The 19,257-nt window shown below is 39.3% G+C and overlaps 5 protein-coding genes across 6 annotated transcripts; 3 read left to right on the forward strand and 2 right to left on the reverse strand.

Moving 5' to 3' along the window:
- Positions 1–1,053: 1,053 nt before the first annotated feature.
- Positions 1,054–4,113, reverse strand: LOC111233597 (N-acetyltransferase 8-like). Of its 2 annotated transcripts, none has more exons than XM_022761452.1 (2): positions 3,822–4,113; positions 1,054–2,023 (listed from the first exon to the last, which is right to left on the reverse strand). In XM_022761452.1, exons 1-2 carry the CDS (start codon positions 3,888–3,890, stop codon positions 1,340–1,342), a joined length of 753 nt encoding a protein of 250 aa, XP_022617173.1. In that variant the 5' UTR covers positions 3,891–4,113; the 3' UTR covers positions 1,054–1,339. The 2 variants fall into 2 exon arrangements, with proteins under 2 accessions (XP_022617173.1, XP_022617174.1); XM_022761453.1 differs by lacking the exon at positions 3,822–4,113 and adding an exon at positions 3,700–3,786.
- A 1,048-nt stretch (positions 4,114–5,161) lies between these two features.
- On the reverse strand, positions 5,162–6,478 carry LOC111233618 (adenosine receptor A1-like). The gene is made up of 2 exons (XM_022761474.1): positions 6,150–6,478; positions 5,162–5,853 (listed from the first exon to the last, which is right to left on the reverse strand). The coding sequence occupies exons 1-2, from the start codon at positions 6,476–6,478 to the stop codon at positions 5,199–5,201; spliced, it is 984 nt and encodes a 327-aa protein (XP_022617195.1). The 3' UTR covers positions 5,162–5,198.
- A 4,082-nt stretch (positions 6,479–10,560) lies between these two features.
- On the forward strand, positions 10,561–11,383 carry LOC111233609 (transcription factor HES-7.1-B-like). The gene is made up of 2 exons (XM_022761466.1): positions 10,561–10,683; positions 10,793–11,383. Exons 1-2 carry the CDS (start codon positions 10,561–10,563, stop codon positions 11,123–11,125), a joined length of 456 nt encoding a protein of 151 aa, XP_022617187.1. The 3' UTR covers positions 11,126–11,383.
- A 3,142-nt stretch (positions 11,384–14,525) lies between these two features.
- On the forward strand, positions 14,526–15,117 carry LOC111233619 (transcription factor HES-7.1-B-like). Its single transcript, XM_022761475.1, has 2 exons — positions 14,526–14,648; positions 14,758–15,117. The coding sequence occupies exons 1-2, from the start codon at positions 14,526–14,528 to the stop codon at positions 15,088–15,090; spliced, it is 456 nt and encodes a 151-aa protein (XP_022617196.1). The 3' UTR covers positions 15,091–15,117.
- A 3,191-nt stretch (positions 15,118–18,308) lies between these two features.
- LOC111233617 (transcription factor HES-7.1-B-like) lies at positions 18,309–19,131 on the forward strand. Its single transcript, XM_022761473.1, has 2 exons — positions 18,309–18,431; positions 18,541–19,131. Exons 1-2 carry the CDS (start codon positions 18,309–18,311, stop codon positions 18,871–18,873), a joined length of 456 nt encoding a protein of 151 aa, XP_022617194.1. The 3' UTR covers positions 18,874–19,131.
- The last annotated feature ends 126 nt before the right edge of the window (positions 19,132–19,257 follow it).

Here is a 19,257-nt window from a genome sequence, read left to right on the forward strand (position 1 = left end):
GTTTCGCCTGACATCTCTCTGACCTTTCTATTAGTTGTGTTGTGCCTGTTTAGGTGGGAGAAACACACAGCCAGGTAAAACCTTTGAGAATGGGTTTATTTCTTGCATGTTTTTGTGTGCAAAACAGTGGAATGTTCTCAGTATCATTTGTGAAATAAAAATCACAGTTGAAAAAAAAAAAAGTATATATCTATATATATATATACACACACACACAGTACTGTGCGAAAGTTTTAGGCAGGTGTGAAAAAATGCTGTAAACTAAGAATGCTTTCAAAAATATAAATAATAATTGTTTATTTTTATCAATTTACAAAATACAAAGTGAGCGAACAAAAGAAAAATCTAAAACAAATCAATATTTGGTGTTACTACCCTTTGCCTTCAAACCAGCATCAATTCTTATAGGTACACTTGCACAAAGTCAGGGATTTTGTAGGATTATAGTCAGGTGTGTGATCAACCAATTATACCAAACAGGTGCTAATGATCATCAATTTCACATGTAGGTAGAAACACAGTCATTAACTGAAACAGAAACAGCTGTGTAGGAGGCTTAAAACTGGGTGAGGAGCAGCAAAACTCTACACTATCGAGGTGAGGTTGTGGAAGACAGTTTCATGTCACAGGTCATCCACCATGGCAAGACTGAGCATAGCCACAAGACACAAGTAGTTATACTGCATCAGCAAGGTCTCTCCCAGACAAACATTTCAAAGCAGACTGGGGTTTCATTTTTGATGTTTTGATCTCAACATCGAGTCTGTCTGGAATTGCACGAAGAGACAGATGGATTTGAGGAAGCCTACATCCACAGAAGATCTGTGGTTAGTTCTCCAAGATGTTTGGAACAACATACCAGCCGAGTTCCTTCAAAAACTGTGTGCCAGTTTACCTAGAAGAATTGATGCTGTTTTGAAGGCAAAGGGTGGTCACACCAAATATTGATTTGATTTCGATTTCTCTTCTGTTCATTCACTGCATTTTGTTAATTGATGAAAATAAACTATTAACACTTCCATTTTTGAAAGCATTCTTAGTTTACAGCATTTTTTCACACCTGCCTAAAACTTTTGAACAACAACCACTATCTGGTGAATCTTGACTCTTGATCCAATAAACTTCGAAGAGCAGCAATGTGTCATGTTTGAGACCAACGAATAGGTCGTCCATACAGTACAAGTGAAACACATTTTAAAACTTATTGAAACAGAGTGTTTGTGAGACATAGCTTACTAATAATAGTTTTAGTAAAGTATTATCACTGCAAAAGCTTAAACTACTGATAAAGAGGAACAGAAAAGGAACATCACAGTGGCTGATCAGGGTTATTTCAGGCCTACAATTTTTTTTCCATTCTTAAAACTGTGACTTTGGCCAGTGTTACAACCCACAAGGGAGCCTCTGTTTTGGTGTGTGAGAGGATGTGGCAGAACCCCAGTTTCTCGTATAGGGCCACGGCAGCCGTCTGGGTGGAGCTGGTCTCCAGCACCACCTTGGAGAAGCCTCGTTCCTTACAGAAGTCAACCACGATCTGAGCCATCCTGAAGCCCAGGCCCATCCTTCTGCACAGTGGAGAGATGATCATTCTGAACAGTTCGCCGTACTTTTCTTTCCCACTTTGTTTGGCCATCACAGCCACCATACCCATGATCTGCGCCCTCCCATCAACTTCAGCCTCAACCACCCAGAAACAGTCATCCGGTCTGCTCAGATAGTTCCCAGGGATGTCCTGCATGTCTGTCCGGAGTCTCTCCCTGACATAGTCGGCATATAGCTTATAAGAGCAGTAGTAGACAAAGCCTACCCAAACTGCTGGTAACACCACAGCCCCTAACACAGAGCTGAGGAGGTATCCAGCAGCACACAGAGCCAGGGTGATGGCGAGGTAAAGAGGGCTGGTCATGGCTTTGTGAAAACATGGACGGATGTGCTCCTTGATGCCGATGCTGAACAGAGTGAACACCGTGTCCTTGTCTGAGGGACGGTACCGTCGGATTTCCAGCTTCATGGCCAGAGGGTTCTTTAAAAGAAGAAATTAAAAGAAGAATCATGAGAAATTTTTGTTGCACTTAAGATAAATCCCTAAGTATGAGCTCTTTAAGGGTACAACTAATTATTCAGTTTACCTGCTGATTATTTTTTCAATTAATCGTTTTATCAATGAAATGTTGAAAAATTATGTAAATTTGTTTTAGTCGACAATCAGGCATAAACCCAAACATATTCAGTTTACTGTCATATGACAAAGCAGCAACTCCACACACTTGAGGAGCTATCACATCTATTTGTGTAATCACCATTTAAGATGGACACTCGCCTAAAAACTTGGCTGTAAAAAATGCACAAGAGGGCATCAGTAATAATGTTTCATTAGGCATTATTAATTCAAAATATAGTTATAGAGCTATGCAAGAATTCAATATAATTATCCACAGAATTTATATTTTGATGATCACATACTGTCATTGCTAAATATTCTGTGTAACTAATGATTGATTCCAATCAAATCCAATGTAATTAATGCATTTAACTGTAATTTATCTAACCCAATAAGTTATTGGAGTGTTTATCATTGATGTAACCACGTTAATAAAAACTTTTTCCATTTTAACATGTCAGTGTGCCTTTTATTTTTTTCTTCTAGTGCTCACTAGTTTTTTTGACACGTGCAATAGCAGACTCTGGTTTGCACCTCCTCCCTTGTTTTTATAGAGAGTTACTGAGATTTTTGTTTTATATGTGAAAGGTTTTGGCTGAGGTGATGTATAACACTGAAACACAGATCCTTGTTTGTTTTTTTTTTGGTTTGTTTTTTTGCTTTCTGCAGCGTCTGAGAGATAAAAGCCAAGGCCAGGTCATCCATAAGTGATTTTCCATCACATGATCATCTTTCAAATATTAACTATGAAAACGGCAGGAAAACTGTAGAGACGATAATTAGTTCTTTTACAGTGTCATAACCAGTCTCCTGTGCTAGTCTGAACTGTTTCAGTACAGGGTTTCTGCAGTGCTCACCAAGTTGAACTTAAGACTTTTTAAGGCATTTTAATACCACACAGAATGTAATTTAATATCTGAAGGACCAAAGAATGATAAACAGCTATGAAAACCAGAGGGGATGATAGGCCTACTACTTAGGAATATTTAAGTGCATGAATTTATTGATACTTATATCCCATTTTTGTCACTACTTCCCCAGTGTATATAGGCTAACGATAATTCCTAATAAGTAATCATTAAACATGACCTGGACCTGGATAAGCAGCAGAAAATGGATGGAAGGATTAACAATTGATTTAAGGTGCACATATTGATTTTACATAACATCAGAGGCCTGAACAGTAGCACGGCTGATTTTCCAGACAGTTTGTTTTCAAATTCAAAATCACATTTATAAGTAACATTATTGCCATGGGAGGCTATAATATAGTAGTAAATGGAATTTAAGGCTTTTCAATCCTATTTTTAAAGGCCGTTTTTTATTAGGAAACTGAACGTAAGCCTTTCGTAAGACCTGCAGACACCCTGCAGCAGTCAAGTCTTCATATCGTGACCAGTAACAAGTCAACATCATGATTTTCATGATTCCTCTTAGTTTAAGTTTCTACAGTTGACTATCATTGCAAGAAACTCAACTCAAATCAACTTTGGTAGAGGCCTTATATTCACCAGTTCACGTGTGAGCCATAAACTTACCTGTAACGCTGTACTACTAATTTAACTCGCTGCAGAACAGCTTAAATACTGCATAAAGGAGTTTTTTTTCCTGCTAGCTACATTATGATTTCACGTTTTAAGGAAAACTTGCGCTTTCTTACATTACTCAAGACAACTTGCAGAAAACGGTCCTTGTCGACGAACAGCTCAGTCCAACTGTAGCGGCTCATATGAACTACTGTGAACCCGTTTGAAAGTTCACTTTACCGCGGAGACGTCAACAGATCGACGACCTGATCTTTCCGTTTTATTTTTATGCCGGATCGAAGTTCAAGGGAGAAGTAATTAGACATAAGGCCGCTCACAGAGTCTGTGGTGCAACGTTAATGATCCTGGGGGAAACGACTGTGACTCCCTCATATATTTCCATCGCTGATGTCCAGAAATGCCAGCCTCCATGATCCGTGACACCGGATGTAGTTGGGTGTAACCCAAAGAGGCAGATTAATTCATCCATTAACATACAGAAAAAAACTCAGTGTTATCATGGGGTGGACCTAAATTACAGATTTATTCATAAACATGCAGGATTTAATGCAGAAAGTAACAACTGCAACAGAATTTTGCACCTGCAGTGGCATGCATGGCATTGACGGATGTTTCCATTAATATCTTTGTGATAATACAGTGCAGGAATATGGTTTAATTAAACAGTATCACACGAGAGGGACGGCTGAATACCGAAGCCATATCACAGCTGTGCTGATTAACAGTATAAAATCACGACCTCGAGTGTGATATTGCTTTTATACAACAGTTCTACGAGCGCCATATTAGTTAAATAAGCAACAACAGATGATCTGTTTGTTTATTTCATCATTTGTTTTGGCAGCGCCAACACAAATAGTTCCGCAACTGGACTGGTACTTTTTCTGCACGAACCTGAAATCATTTAATGTATTACTGCCACTAACACCATTCTTATGTTTCTAACCAATTTTTGCTGTAAAGTAATACATTTTGGGAGATGATTGTAGCTATTAAACATACATCATTTGGTTTAGTTTTGAAAAGAAGTAGATATCAGCACATATTAGATGTTTTAAATTATAATTTTTCTATATTTGCTGGCTACAACAAAACCTGTGCAAATCTAGTTAAAATTACATCAAGTGTGTTTGTTGTTGTTGTTGTTGTTGTTTTAATATGTTACAGAAATTCACTTCCTGGGAGACTAAAAAATACATCTTTAATAGAACACGTTTTGGGAAGTACATGTGTTTGCCATTTTACTGAGTCAGCTGAAAACATTGATCATCTTATGCATCAAGAAAAAATATACAAACAATACAGCTCAGCTGGTATTTTTAAAGTGTCAGTGTCACACTGCTAACCACAAACCTATAAAAGTACAGTATGTCTCTGTCTCTAAAATAAAGCATGAGACAGGTCAGTGAGATTGTGATAAGTGAACTATGACTCAAAGCAAAGGTTGTATTAATGCAATGTGGCTGTTTAATCATGAGTCAAATCTGCTGTCATTCATTTTTGGCCACACTGTTAATGGTACTGCTGGGATTGTTGTCTGTCATCTGGCTTGTGTGAGATGCTTGATTTTCTTCTCCCCATGCGATATACCGTCTCCAGAGCTTCAGGTATGCAGCCCTGATCTTCTGTATTTTGAACGCATACACAACTGGGTTTACAGCTGAGTTAGCATGAGAAAGCAGGATGCCCACATAGAATGCTATCTCTGGTACATAATTCGGCCCATTAAAGTAAACAATGCAGTTCATTATGTGGAGAGGGAGCCAGCACAGTGCAAAAAGGGCCAATACCAGGGACAGAGATCCTGCCAGCTGCTTCTCTTTCCTTAGGTAGTTCAGAGATTGTTTCTGGGCACCGCTACCTGGTTTCTCTCTAAGGTTCCCTCGTATGGTACAGAATACAAAGCCATATAATACAATCATCACCATCAGAGGGGTCAAATTGTAGAGAAAAAAGCTGAAGTACACCAGGTATGACATGGGGATCACAGTTATGAACTGGCAGATGATGGTAGAGTTGACTGAATTAGACAAGGCTTCATCGTTGTACCATCCAAGCATGGGAGCAAAGCTTAGTGGTATTGCAACAAACCAACATGCTGCTACCGCAAGCCATGAATGTCTCCGTGTCACAGTCTTTTTGTACCTACAGAGAAAAACACTAGTTATAGGTATCATCAACAGTTCCCAATGTATTTGTGTTTCCAACTACACTGACACAAAATAAATTAAAAATACTATAACAAAATTTGAGTAAGAATTATATAATTTAGTGCAAGCCAATTAAAAAGTGCGAGTAAACAAAAGCTTTTTTGCCTTATTCATTGTCCAAAACACCTCACAGTACCACCACTACATGTATTTAGCATAGGAAACTGAATTCCTTACCCTACCAGTGCAACTTTACTTTTATCTCAGCAAGCATTGTCTCAATAATCTTACCTGAGAGGGACATACACCCGGAGGTAACGGTCCACTGCAATAGCCACCAGACACAAAATTGAGACTAAGGTCAACAGGATGACCATGCAGCTGATGAAGAGACAGCCATGAAATGAAGTCTTCACTCGTCCGTCCACCAGCACAGCCAACGGTATGGCTACACAGCCAACCATAAAGTCAGCAACAGCCAGAGAGACAATCAGGCAGAAGGTAGGCCGTTGAATGCTCTTACTGGTCCGCAGAGCCAGAATAACCAACAAATTACCCAAGCAGCAGCTGACAGCAATGAGCACCTCCACCAGTGTGTAGATCACTTCACCCACATTCATTGTGCTTCCTATCTGCCTAATGTTTGATAGTATCTGGTGAAGCTTGTCTGAATGTCTCTGTCTGAATATCCTGTGCACTTAGAGGAAGTCTTGGTAGTTTAATTATATACATATATCATATACAATCTGTGGGTTTGAAAAAAACTAACCATAGATTGGTACAGAGGGAGTTCTTATTTTTACTATAAAAAAAAGCCACGGAAGAATCCACAAAACCACATCCTTGATGAGCAATATAGTTCCTTACCAAAAAAAAACAAACCCACTTGCACCGAAAGCAGCTGGACTGGTGTGTTTAATGTTGTGTTTATGCAGGTGCAGCAGTGCAAATTCCGCTAAATAGTTTGGTGTGAAATTGCATTTCCGCTCAGTCAGGCTACCGCTCTGTCAGTGGCGACAGTTCATAACAAGAAAAACAACATGTATGTTGAATTGGTACTTTTTAATAACACACCCCTTATAAAGGCTTTATAATAGTTAATAAATTAATGCTTTACAGATGACTTAAATTCCATTCCAATCCTGTACCAGAATACATTTATTAAGGATTTATTAACATCTATGAAGGAGATTTTGTGGAGTGCTGCGCACAGTGTCACTAATTACCTGTAGCACACAGTAACAGGTAGTTTGTGTCAAACTAGGGATTTCCAAAATCAGGCTAACCTGCAAGCTAACTGATGGGGGAGGCAACTTACTTCCCCCAACTTATTTCCCTCCTACTTACTTCCCCCGACTTACTTCCCTCCTGCATACTACCACAAACTTACTTCCCCCGAGATGAAAAATAATTATGAAATGAGCAGTGTGATGAGTTGGCAATAGTGGGAGAGAATATGTTATGGCTATACAGCTAATGATGCTACATATACGAATTAGGTTTGATGATTAAATATTGCTATATTTCAACATCAACCCAGTCATGAGCAGAGTGTTAAGACCGGCCTACTGTGAGTTGCGCTATAGCTGAAGACCCTTGGCTGGAACCCAGGTGGCTCTGGTTGCCATGGTAACCCAGAGACGCGGGATCTAGGTGGATTCTCCTGGAGGCCGTGTCCCGTTATCACGATGACGGATTCTGCCGGTGTCTCAGTCATTAAGCTCTGGTGGAGTTTGCCAGGAGACTTTCTGTCTTGGGCACTCTTGATTTCTGCTCAGCTTCTCTGCAGGCGGTCGTGCAGATGTTATCTGCTGGTGTCTCTTGTGGGTTGATGCGAAATAAACTCTAATGCTCTTTACTTTGGCTGGATAACTTTAGAGGAGACTGGCGTTGACCAGATGACTCTAAAGCTGTCAAAATCTTCAAAAAGGAAAACTTGATGATGATTTAAAGTGTTAAAAAATTACTTTGAGGCACTTCTGTTGTTTTGGTTCAGTTGGTCTTGACTTGGCTTATAAAAATAAAAGATCGTGCATGTAGACAAAAATGATGTTACTTGGAGCTTGTGGCAAAGAAAAATAAAGGACGTGAAAAGTGCAAAAATGGCTAAGAGCCATGAGTTTGTGGCTAGCAGCTTAGAGCTAAGAGTTTATATGGCTACAGAGCCGGGCTTTGAGCCGGGACTCTGAGCTTTGAGCAAAGTTCTCAGCTTCTAGCATCTTCTTTCTTCTTAGCATCTCGCCGAGTTTCTAACTTTTCCGCGTTTCTAACATTTCGGACCTTTCTGTAACCTTTCTGGCTTTTTCTGACTGACTTCTCTTCATCTGACCATGTGTGAATTGTTCACGACTGTTTTATCCCCTGGGGGCTGTTGCATGTTTCAGGGGCGTCACTGTTCTTCTCTTGTGTTTCCACTTGGAGAAGAGAGTAATTTTCCACTGAATTTTGGAATAATTTAATTCTGTAGTTTACTTATAAACTTCCACCATGACCACAAAACATTAAATGAAATAACATATAAAACTACTCGCACTAATAATGGCAGAGAGGAGTAATAGGAGTGTTGATTTCATATTACATCCTTCAAACCTGGAATTAATCATGATACAAGTGGTTAATTGATCAAACAACAATATAAACATTTCCCAAAGCTAATAGCCTATAAATGTGGATTACACAGCAGTTCTTTGACTGTAATAATAATAATATGGACATTCTGGATGTCATGTAGTGTGTTACCTTGTGTGAAGGATGCTGACAGTACAGTATGGTCACATGAAGGACATTGTCTTAAAATCTACATGTTACATTTCAAACATTCTATGGGATAGAAGTTTGGGATTAAACTATTGCAAAGGAACATCTCATGAGTTAGGGAACAGTTAGATATTTAATTTTACATTCTTCTTTAGATCTGTGTCTGTGAAGAGTGCTCTGCTGGTCACTACCCAGGATTGGAATGTGGGTTGTAGTTTACGACTCTTATCTAGAGAGGGACAGAGGAAGGGAGGTTGGTGTGTGTGTGTGCATGTGTGTGTGTGTTCATGCATGGCACAGAGAGGCCAGGATTCACACCTTAGTGTTAATCAGTCCTTTTGTTGTTACTTGTCCTATACAAGAAACAATCAAATGTCATTAGACAGAGTCTTATTGTTACAAACTGGAGATTTTGCCTATATTCTCCAGTTGCCTGGTGTCCATTGGTTGATCCTCTGGAGCTGACCCTTTGACCTTTGGTCTGGTTCTGTGTCGTTCGGACATGCTAAAAGCATGGTCTGTTTGTGGAAGAGGGGTACTTTGTCTCTGTTTCCTATCAATTTGATAGATTGATTGTGGGAAGAGTCACAAAGTGTCGATTGTGGGTCCGTAACTCTGCATGTCCTTACAATGAACTTCCTTAATTGCTTGTGACTGATGCCAGGCCAGGTATGTACGCTACACAGGTGAACTCAGGAACAAAAACCAAAAGTTTTAATCACACAAAACTAATTTAAACATAAATTGTCCGTCAGGGCAAACCATGACAATAAGTCTCTAGACATGAGGAGGACAGCCTGTGGGTGCAGTGTTTGCAGTTTTTATGAGGGAGTGGAGTGTGGGAAAACTCTGGAGGCAGAGGTGAGTGTGAATGATCCCCACTCCACCAGCAGAGAAAGTAATCCTCCAAAGGGATTTGGCACACTTCATGAAACAATTAGGCTGGACCGCCAACCCCCCAGGAAACCTCCCACCCACATGCATGGAGCTGATATTTTGATCCAACTGATGATCAGTAAAGAGACATGATCATGACTGGAAATTTGAAATGTGAGATGTCAAGTCACATGTTTGATACTTTATCAGAGATTTTGCACCCTAATTTCAAATTTTACAAAGTGTCAGTTCCAGCCAATGGGATCCTTTCCCTCCAGATGGTTGGTGATGTCAGGCTCTGTTTCTATAACAACACACTGCCAGCATCTGTCACTGAAGTCCCTTTGTTGTTCATTGACCACTGCTCAGGGAGTCGGTGTGGGAAACTGAGCTCAGCTTGTTACTCACACTGACTACAAGGCGGCACGTGTCCAAAGACTCTGCTACATCTGGGCAGCAGCAGGATTACTGTCTTGAGTTTATTTTAAATTACATGAATGGGCTTCACTGTTTTGTGATATCTTACATTGTTTTGCTAAATGATCATAATTTTGATTATGCAAAATTTAATTTAAAAAATCATGATGTGTAAAATAAATATCCAACTAAATGATCATTTCAAAATAGACAGATTTCATCTGCTACATTTTAGATTGTGGCTCAATAGAAGTGCTAGAAAAAAAGAAAACAATTTCTTCATATATATTGTCATCAAGTGTAATTCATGAATCAAAGAATAAATGTTTTCTCCTTCACGTGTGTGATGGGATGATGAGCGTGTGCTCAGTCAAAGTCATTGATCCCAGCATCAGGCAGCAGATCTGCTCTCTCTACTTGGTCACCACTTTCCCAGAGCTCTGTGAGTCTCTCTCCATCACCCCCCAGTCCTCCACCTGTTCCCCTGAGATCTAACTATTGTCCCCCGGGCAATGTAATACCATTCAGCACATTGCTGGTCCACATGTCCTATTGTCTCACTGAGCTCTCTGATTGGTTGAGACTGTGAGAAACTCCAGCCAGACCAAGACCCACACATTCATATGTAGATGTGGGACTATAAATAGGAGGGATGAAGCGTGCAGAGATCAGATTCTCTCTACAGAGACCTCTACAGCACAGAGATCCAGCCATGACACCTACAATCACTGCAGCAATGACCAACTCTGAGGAGCACCTGACTCTGACCCACAAGGTAAATTGGAGCTTCAAGACTTAAACATTATAATTATAATGTCTTTTGTTTAATGCTATCACTTTACTGCAGAATAAGTTTATTAATGACTTTGTTCTTCTCTCTGCAGCTCAGAAAGCCTCTGGTGGAGAAGTTACGCAGAGAGCGAATCAACAGCAGCATCGAGCAGCTCAAGTCTCTCCTGGGTCCAGAGTTCCTCAAACAGCAGCCAGACTCCAAGCTGGAGAAAGCAGACATCCTGGAGATGACAGTTTGCTTCCTGACACAGCTGCAGCAGCAGAATCAACAGCAGAGAAGACTGCTGAACCACGTCAACAAGCTGCAGTCTTCCTCTGAGAAGAGCCTGATGGAGGCTGACTTCTCTCTCCTGAGCTCCACAGTCCAGACCAGCATCACCAAAGAGAAGAGTCCAGTCAACAGCGCCCTCTGGAGGCCGTGGTAGACACCTACAGACTGGACTTACTAGCAGACAAACTCAGATGACCATGTTGGTCAAAGATTACTTGAACTGAATTCTATGAAATTTAAAGAGTCGTTCTTCTGTGTGAACAGAAGCTTGTATTTTGTTGCTTTGTGTAAGATGAGATTTCCTAATGGAAATAACAACAACAATATCTTTCAAATGAAGAAAGAGAACATCTTGTCATGCATGTTGCATGAATCAAATGTGATTGCATCAGCAATTATTATTATTATACTTCACTGTACTTCATGTATTGGTGGTGTATAATGCTTTGGTAACATTTGTTATCTTTTGATTATTATTGATCAATGTGATAAAAAATATTGAAATGTCCTTTTTTATGGACATATGGTCATATTGGACTTTACGTCACTTTAATCTCTCTGATTATTCAAAAATGATCTGTTGTAAGATCCAGATGTGTATTCTTTTTTGTTGAATATCACAATTTTGCTGTGATACATTTGTGCTTCATTGTGCGTCATGTATTAGAAAATATGATGCAATAGTGATATTTGTTGTCTCTTGAGTACTATTGATCATTTTGATCAAACATCTTAATTGTCCTGTTTATGGACATGTTGTCATAATGGACTTTCCCTCACTTCATGTGATTCTTGAAAACTGATCTGTTTTAAGATCAATATGTTTCTCTTTTTATTGTAAAAGGTTTCTTTAATGTCACATTGTCACAGTTTTCCAGTGACAATATAAGTTTTACTTTTAAGAATGAACTGATGTTTCTGGTTATTAAGAATCTGACCTGTTGTGAGGTCAATTTTTACTGTTTCTTTTGTTCAGTATTTGCAAACGTTTAATCCATTTGGAAAAAAACCCTCTAGGACAGTGATTACAGTGTCCTCCAATATTGTAAACTGTTTGTCTTTTATAAAGACAGTTGTTCCCTTACTCTCTCGAGTACAGTGTGTCTTGTAGAAATCTACAAGTTGTTGTTGTGATGTATCATCACCTCTAGTTGGAGCTGTCATACTTGTTGTGGCTCATTGTGCCTTGTTGAATAAACACACAGTCAGATGAAATTGTTTCCATGTCATTTTCCTTTATATGTATCCTGCATATCATGATGAACCACAGACTTTCTGCATCTGTTTTAATGAATTTCTGAAATGACCACGTTTGCTACAGTGAATTTGAATGTACACCAAGGAGTAACTGAACATCTTGAACCTAAAGTTTTTATTGAAATTTTAAGCAGAGAAAAAGTTGATGTGGCTCACTTAAGATGTTTGATGAAGATAGGCCACTCTGTTTATATGCAGTACGTCAAGTAATCAAGTAAATGAGAGAATGAACCTTTCAAAAAACCTTTTTCTTGCAACATCTGTTCAGGATAATTGTCAGGTTTTTTATTATAAAATATTTTAAGTTAACCATAAGTTCACCATTTCCCTCCTTAAAGAGGTCAGACCTTGTATCTAATGTGACGCATAATAGGACACACTTCTATTGTTCCTCCAGTGAAAGGACAGAGTGTGGGAAACCAGAGGAAACTCACTCACAGAGCCCTGTGGGACAATAGATCCAGACCTTTGCCCTGAAGAGACAGAGATTAAAAGGGCCTCTGGCTTTAAAAGGTGGACCTTGTTTCAAACCACTTTTTGTATAAATGGACAGGTTAAAATTTCACATTGCCTTGGCTTGGTTTTTTTGTCCAAAAAATAAGTAGTATAGTGTTAAAAGTGCCAAGAGAAGGTAAGAGAACCAATGTTTTAGGAATAGAGGAGCTGGGCTGCTAGGCTCCATCTGACGAACTTTAGCTGTTAGCTCTTGGGTGATGACTTTCCTGCTTCTTATGTTGGCCAGCTTTTAACAATGACTGAATTTCTTCATATCGTTCACTTTTCTTTTCCCTAATATTTCCTCAGGTGCGGCATTTGCCTCTCTATCACCGGTGTAAAGTCTCAGTCACATCATTTTTAAAAAAACATTTAAATGTGTCTTTTATAAGTTAGCTGGTTCATTTTGTGAGAAGGGTTGTATTTAGTGTCCACTTCCTGTAACTTTAAGTATGACCTGGACAAACTGATGTAATCAGAAATAATGAAAAGGAGATTTTAGCATTTTACAATATCAATTAATAATCTTGCAAAATTGTGAAGTAATAAATCTTGATTCTCAAATAATGCTCAAGAGCCACATTGTCACATTATTTTTTGATGAGGCACCACTGCCCACCCACTGCTTCTGCACAGAATCCCCAAAAAGTTCATTTGTACAGAGGCACATGTCTCTTTTCTGCTAATGGATGGAGTGTGGGAAAACTCTGGAGGCAGAGGTGAGTGTGAATGATCCCCACTCCACCAGCAGCAAAGTAATCCTCCAAAGGGATTTGGCACACTTCATGAAACAATTAGACTGGACCGCCAACCCCCCAGGAAACCTCCCACCCACATGCATGGAGCTGATATTTTGATCCAACTGATGATCAGTAAAGAGACATGATCATGACTGGAAATTTGAAATGTGAGATGTCAAGTCACATGTTTGATACTTTATCAGAGATTTTGCACCATAATTTCAAATTTTACAAAGTGTCAGTTCCAGCCAATGGGATCCTTTCCCTCCAGATGGTTGGTGATGTCAGGCTCTGTTTCTATAACAACACACTGCCAGCATCTGTCACTGAAGTCCCTTTGTTGTTCATTGACCACTGCTCAGGGAGTCGGTGTGGGAAACTGAGCTCAGCTTGTTACTCACACTGACTACAAGGCGGCACGTGTCCAAAGACTCTGCTACATCTGGGCAGCAGCAGGATTACTGTCTTGAGTTTATTTTAAATTACATGAATGGGCTTCACTGTTTTGTGATATCTTACATTGTTTTGCTAAATGATCATAATTTTGATTATGCAAAATTTAATTTAAAAAATCATGATGTATAAAATAAATATCCAACTAAATGATAATTTCAAAATAGACAGATTTCATCTGCTACATTTTAGATTGTGGCTCAATAGAAGTGCTAGAAAAAAAGAAAACAATTTCTTCATATATATTGTCATCAAGTGTAATTCATGAATCAAAGAATAAATGTTTTCTCCTTCACGTGTGTGATGGGATGATGAGCGTGTGCTCAGTCAAAGTCATTGATCCCAGCATCAGGCAGCAGATCTGCTCTCTCTACTTGGTCACCACTTTCCCAGAGCTCTGTGAGTCTCTCTCCATCACCCCCCAGTCCTCCACCTGTTCCCCTGAGATCTAACTATTGTCCCCCGGGCAATGTAATACCATTCAGCACATTGCTGGTCCACATGTCCTATTGTCTCACTGAGCTCTCTGATTGGTTGAGACTGTGAGAAACTCCAGCCAGACCAAGACCCACACATTCATATGTAGATGTGGGACTATAAATAGGAGGGATGAAGCGTGCAGAGATCAGATTCTCTCTACAGAGACCTCTACAGCACAGAGATCCAGCCATGACACCTACAATCACTGCAGCAATGACCAACTCTGAGGAGCACCTGACTCTGACCCACAAGGTAAATTGGAGCTTCAAGACTTAAACATTATAATTATAATGTCTTTTGTTTAATGCTATCACTTTACTGCAGAATAAGTTTATTAATGACTTTGTTCTTCTCTCTGCAGCTCAGAAAGCCTCTGGTGGAGAAGTTACGCAGAGAGCGAATCAACAGCAGCATCGAGCAGCTCAAGTCTCTCCTGGGTCCAGAGTTCCTCAAACAGCAGCCAGACTCCAAGCTGGAGAAAGCAGACATCCTGGAGATGACAGTTTGCTTCCTGACACAGCTGCAGCAGCAGAATCAACAGCAGAGAAGACTGCTGAACCACGTCAACAAGCTGCAGTCTTCCTCTGAGAAGAGCCTGATGGAGGCTGACTTCTCTCTCCTGAGCTCCACAGTCCAGACCAGCATCACCAAAGAGAAGAGTCCAGTCAACAGCGCCCTCTGGAGGCCGTGGTAGACACCTACAGACTGGACTTACTAGCAGACAAACTCAGATGACCATGTTGGTCAAAGATACTTGAACTGAATTCTATGAAATTTAAAGAGTCGTTCTTCTGTGTGAACAGAAGGTTGTATTTTGTTGCTTTGTGTAAGATGAGATTTCCTAATGGAAATGACAACAACAATATCTTTCAAATGAAGAAAGAGAACATCTTGTCATGCATGTTGCATGAATCAAATGTGATTGCATCAGCAATTATTATTATTATACTTCACTGTACTTCATGTATTGGTGGTGTATAATGCTTTGGTAACATTTGTTATCTTTTGATTATTATTGATCAATGTGATAAAAAAAATATTGAAATGTCCTTTTTTATGGACATATGGTCATATTGGACTTTATGTCACTTTAATCTCTCTGATTATTCAAAAATGATCTGTTGTAAGATCCAGATGTTTATTCTTTTTTGTTGAATATCACAATTTTGCTGTGATACATTTGTGCTTCATTGTGCGTCATGTATTAGAAAATATGATGCAATAGTGATATTTGTTGTCTCTTGAGTACTATTGATCATTTTGATCAAACATCTTAATTGTCCTGTTTATGGGCATGTTGTCATAATGGACTTTCCCTCACTTCATGTGATTCTTGAAAACTGATCTGTTTTAAGATCAATATGTTTCTCTCTTTATTGTAAAAGGTTTCTTTAATGTCACATTGTCACAGTTTTCCAGTGACAATATAAGTTTTACTTTTGAGAATGAACTGATGTTTCTGTGTCCTCCAATATTGTAAACTGTTTGTCTTTTATAAAGACAGTTGTTCCCTTACTCTCTCGAGTACAGTGTGTCTTGTAGAAATCTACAAGTTGTTGTTGTGATGTATCATCACCTCTAGTTGGAGCTGTCATACTTGTTGTGGCTCATTGTGCCTTGTTGAATAAACACACAGTCAGATGAAATTGTTTCCATGTCATTGTGCATCATTGTGATCCTCTTTATAATGATGAAAGTCAGACATCCTCCTTTTTTTTACATTTCTTCCTAAGTGATAGAGATCTCCATCATTGTTCCAACCTTTTAATGACACATCAAGAAAAAAATCAGCACACACATACCAGTCCGTTCAAAACGTGACTGTTTAGTGTAAATCTGAAGACAGTAAATCGTAACAAGTTCGATTAAGACTTTTAATGAAGAGGGATTAACATCTTATGTCGTATTTGGAGTAAGTCATCTAACCAAATGAGAATTTGCTGCACCATTACTGTGGTACAACTGTGTGTTTTCATTTTTAAGTTAACCATTTCCCTCTTTAAAGAGCTCACACAGTGTGTCTAAAGTGACATTTAATAGGACACACTTCTATTGTTCCTCCAGTGAAAGGACAGAGTGTGGGAAACCAGAGGAAACTCGCTCACAGAGTCCTGTGGGACAATAGATCCAGACCTTTGCCCCGAGGAGACAGAGATTAAAAGGGACACTGACTCACAAAATGGGAACTTCTTGATCTGTTATTAAAACATATATCAGTTTTCAATTTTTTTATTCATTTTTTTGATTGTGGTAAAATTGGCTTCACCATTGTCACGTATTTTACCATCTCTTAAAGTTGAGACTAAACAAAATCATTGCAAAAAATGATGTAAATTAGGTTAAATGTAAAAGTAAGTTGTTCTTTAGATTTTCAAATAAACAGAATCTGGTTTTTGTTTAATTTAACTCACATTTCAGCATTACAGCCTTGTGATATCTGGCCACTGAAAACAAGACATTGGAAAAAAGAAGATTATTAAGTATAAAACCAGGGAGGTCAGTGTTCTACTGACAGAACATGACTACAGTCGAGTATCACATGTTGAACTCTGTGCATATTGGTTATACTTACACTATTGTTTTTAAAACATTTGAATGTTGTAGGTGATGTTGCCAATAGATTCCACTACTCCAGATACTGACTGTATATATTTGGAAATTGGGACTTTATGAGCTTTTCAATTTAAAAACAAACACAAAAATGTCCTAAACATATTAAAGGAGGAGCCTCAAAAGGGCCGTTTGGATTTAGTTAAATCATTGATTTCTTTTAATGCACAGAGTGTGGGAAAGCTCTGGAGAGAAGAGTTCAGACTGATTAGGCTCCTTGACTCCACCAGCAGCCGACTATTCTCTAAAGGGATTTGGCACACTTCAGGAAACAGCTGCCTCAACCTCCCACACTCATGTATAGAGCTGAACTTTTCATCCACTTGCTCATACAAGGGCACAGTTATGATTGGACGGTCAAAATGTGTGATAGTGACTGAACATTGACTAAACAATCTGCCAAATCACTTGATCTGACACTTTATGATAAAACTTTCAACACACTTTTAAACTTTGCAAACAGTCAGAGACAACCAATGGCGTTCTTTCCCTCCAGATGGCTGGTGACGTCAGGCTCTGTTTCTACTTCAACACACGTCACAAAGGCTCCATTCAAAGTCCCTTTGTGCTTCATTGACCACAGCACAGGGAGGCAGTGTGGGAAGCTGAGAGCAACTTTCTACTCACACTGATGATGAGACACAAGTCAGGAGACTGTGCCACATCTGGACAGCAGCACGATCGCTGCTATTATATTCAATTCAAATACAGCATGGGAATTACAGTTTTGTGTAATACACAACTGAACTGACATCCAAAATACAATAATACTTTATTCCCTCTTTGAAAAAGAGAGAAAAGGGACAAATGAAAATGTAACTACATTATTAAGACAGAATAAAAGTGGCATGAGTTGCACTTGCTAGATTTAAGGTTATGGCTCAATAGAAATGTTTAGAAACAAAAATATATTTCCACGTCATATTTAATTTACTTACATATGAACTATATTTTGTAAGCATGGATGTAATTAATTGTCACCATCCCACGTGTGTGATGGGATGATCAGCGTGTGCTCAGTCAAAGTCATTGATCCCAGCATCAGGCAGCAGATCTGCTCTCTCTACAGGGTCACCACTTTCCCAGAACTCTGTGATTCTCTCTCTATCACCCCACAGTCCTCCACCTGTTCCCCTGAGATCTAACTATTGTCCCTCGGGCAATGTAATACCATTCAGCACATTGCTGGTCCACATGTCCTATTGTCTCACTGAGCTCTCTGATTGGTTGAGACTGTGAGAAACTCCAGCCAGACCAAGACCCACACATTCATATGTAGATGTGGGACTATAAATAGAAGGGATGAAGCCAGCAGAGATCAGATTCTCTCTACAGAGACCTCTACAGCACAGAGATCCAGCCATGACACCTACAATCACTGCAGCAATGACCAACTCTGAGGAGCACCTGACTCTGACCCACAAGGTAAATTGGAGCTTCAACATGTAAACATTATTATTATAATTTCTTTTGTTTAATGCTATCACTTTACTGCAGAATAAGTTTATTAATGACTTTGTTCTTCTCTCTGCAGCTCAGAAAGCCTCTGGTGGAGAAGTTACGCAGAGAGCGAATCAACAGCAGCATCGAGCAGCTCAAGTCTCTCCTGGGTCCAGAGTTCCTCAAACAGCAGCCAGACTCCAAGCTGGAGAAAGCAGACATCCTGGAGATGACAGTTTGCTTCCTGACACAGCTGCAGCAGCAGAATCAACAGCAGAGAAGACTGCTGAACCACGTCAACAAGCTGCAGTCTTCCTCTGAGAAGAGCCTGATGGAGGCTGACTTCTCTCTCCTGAGCTCCACAGTCCAGACCAGCATCACCAAAGAGAAGAGTCCAGTCAACAGCGCCCTCTGGAGGCCGTGGTAGACACCTACAGACTGGACTTACTAGCAGACAAACTCAGATGACCATGTTGGTCAAAGATTACTTGAACTGAATTCTATGAAATTTAAAGAGTCGTTCTTCTGTGTGAACAGAAGCTTGTATTTTGTTGCTTTGTGTAAGATGAGATTTCCTAATGGAAATAACAACAACAATATCTTTCAAATGAAGAAAGAGAACATCTTGTCATGCATGTTGCATGAATCAAATGTGATTGCATCAGCAATTATTATTATTATACTTCACTGTACTTCATGTATTGGTGGTGTATAATGCTTTGGTAACATTTGTTATCTTTTGATTATTATTGATCAATGTGATAAAAAATATTGAAATGTCCTTTTTTATGGACATATGGTCATATTGGAC

This window comes from Seriola dumerili, unplaced genomic scaffold, assembly GCF_002260705.1.
Source record: "Seriola dumerili isolate Sdu_G_001 unplaced genomic scaffold, Sdu_1.0 BDQW01000409.1, whole genome shotgun sequence".
Lineage (NCBI taxonomy): Eukaryota > Metazoa > Chordata > Actinopteri > Carangiformes > Carangidae > Seriola > Seriola dumerili.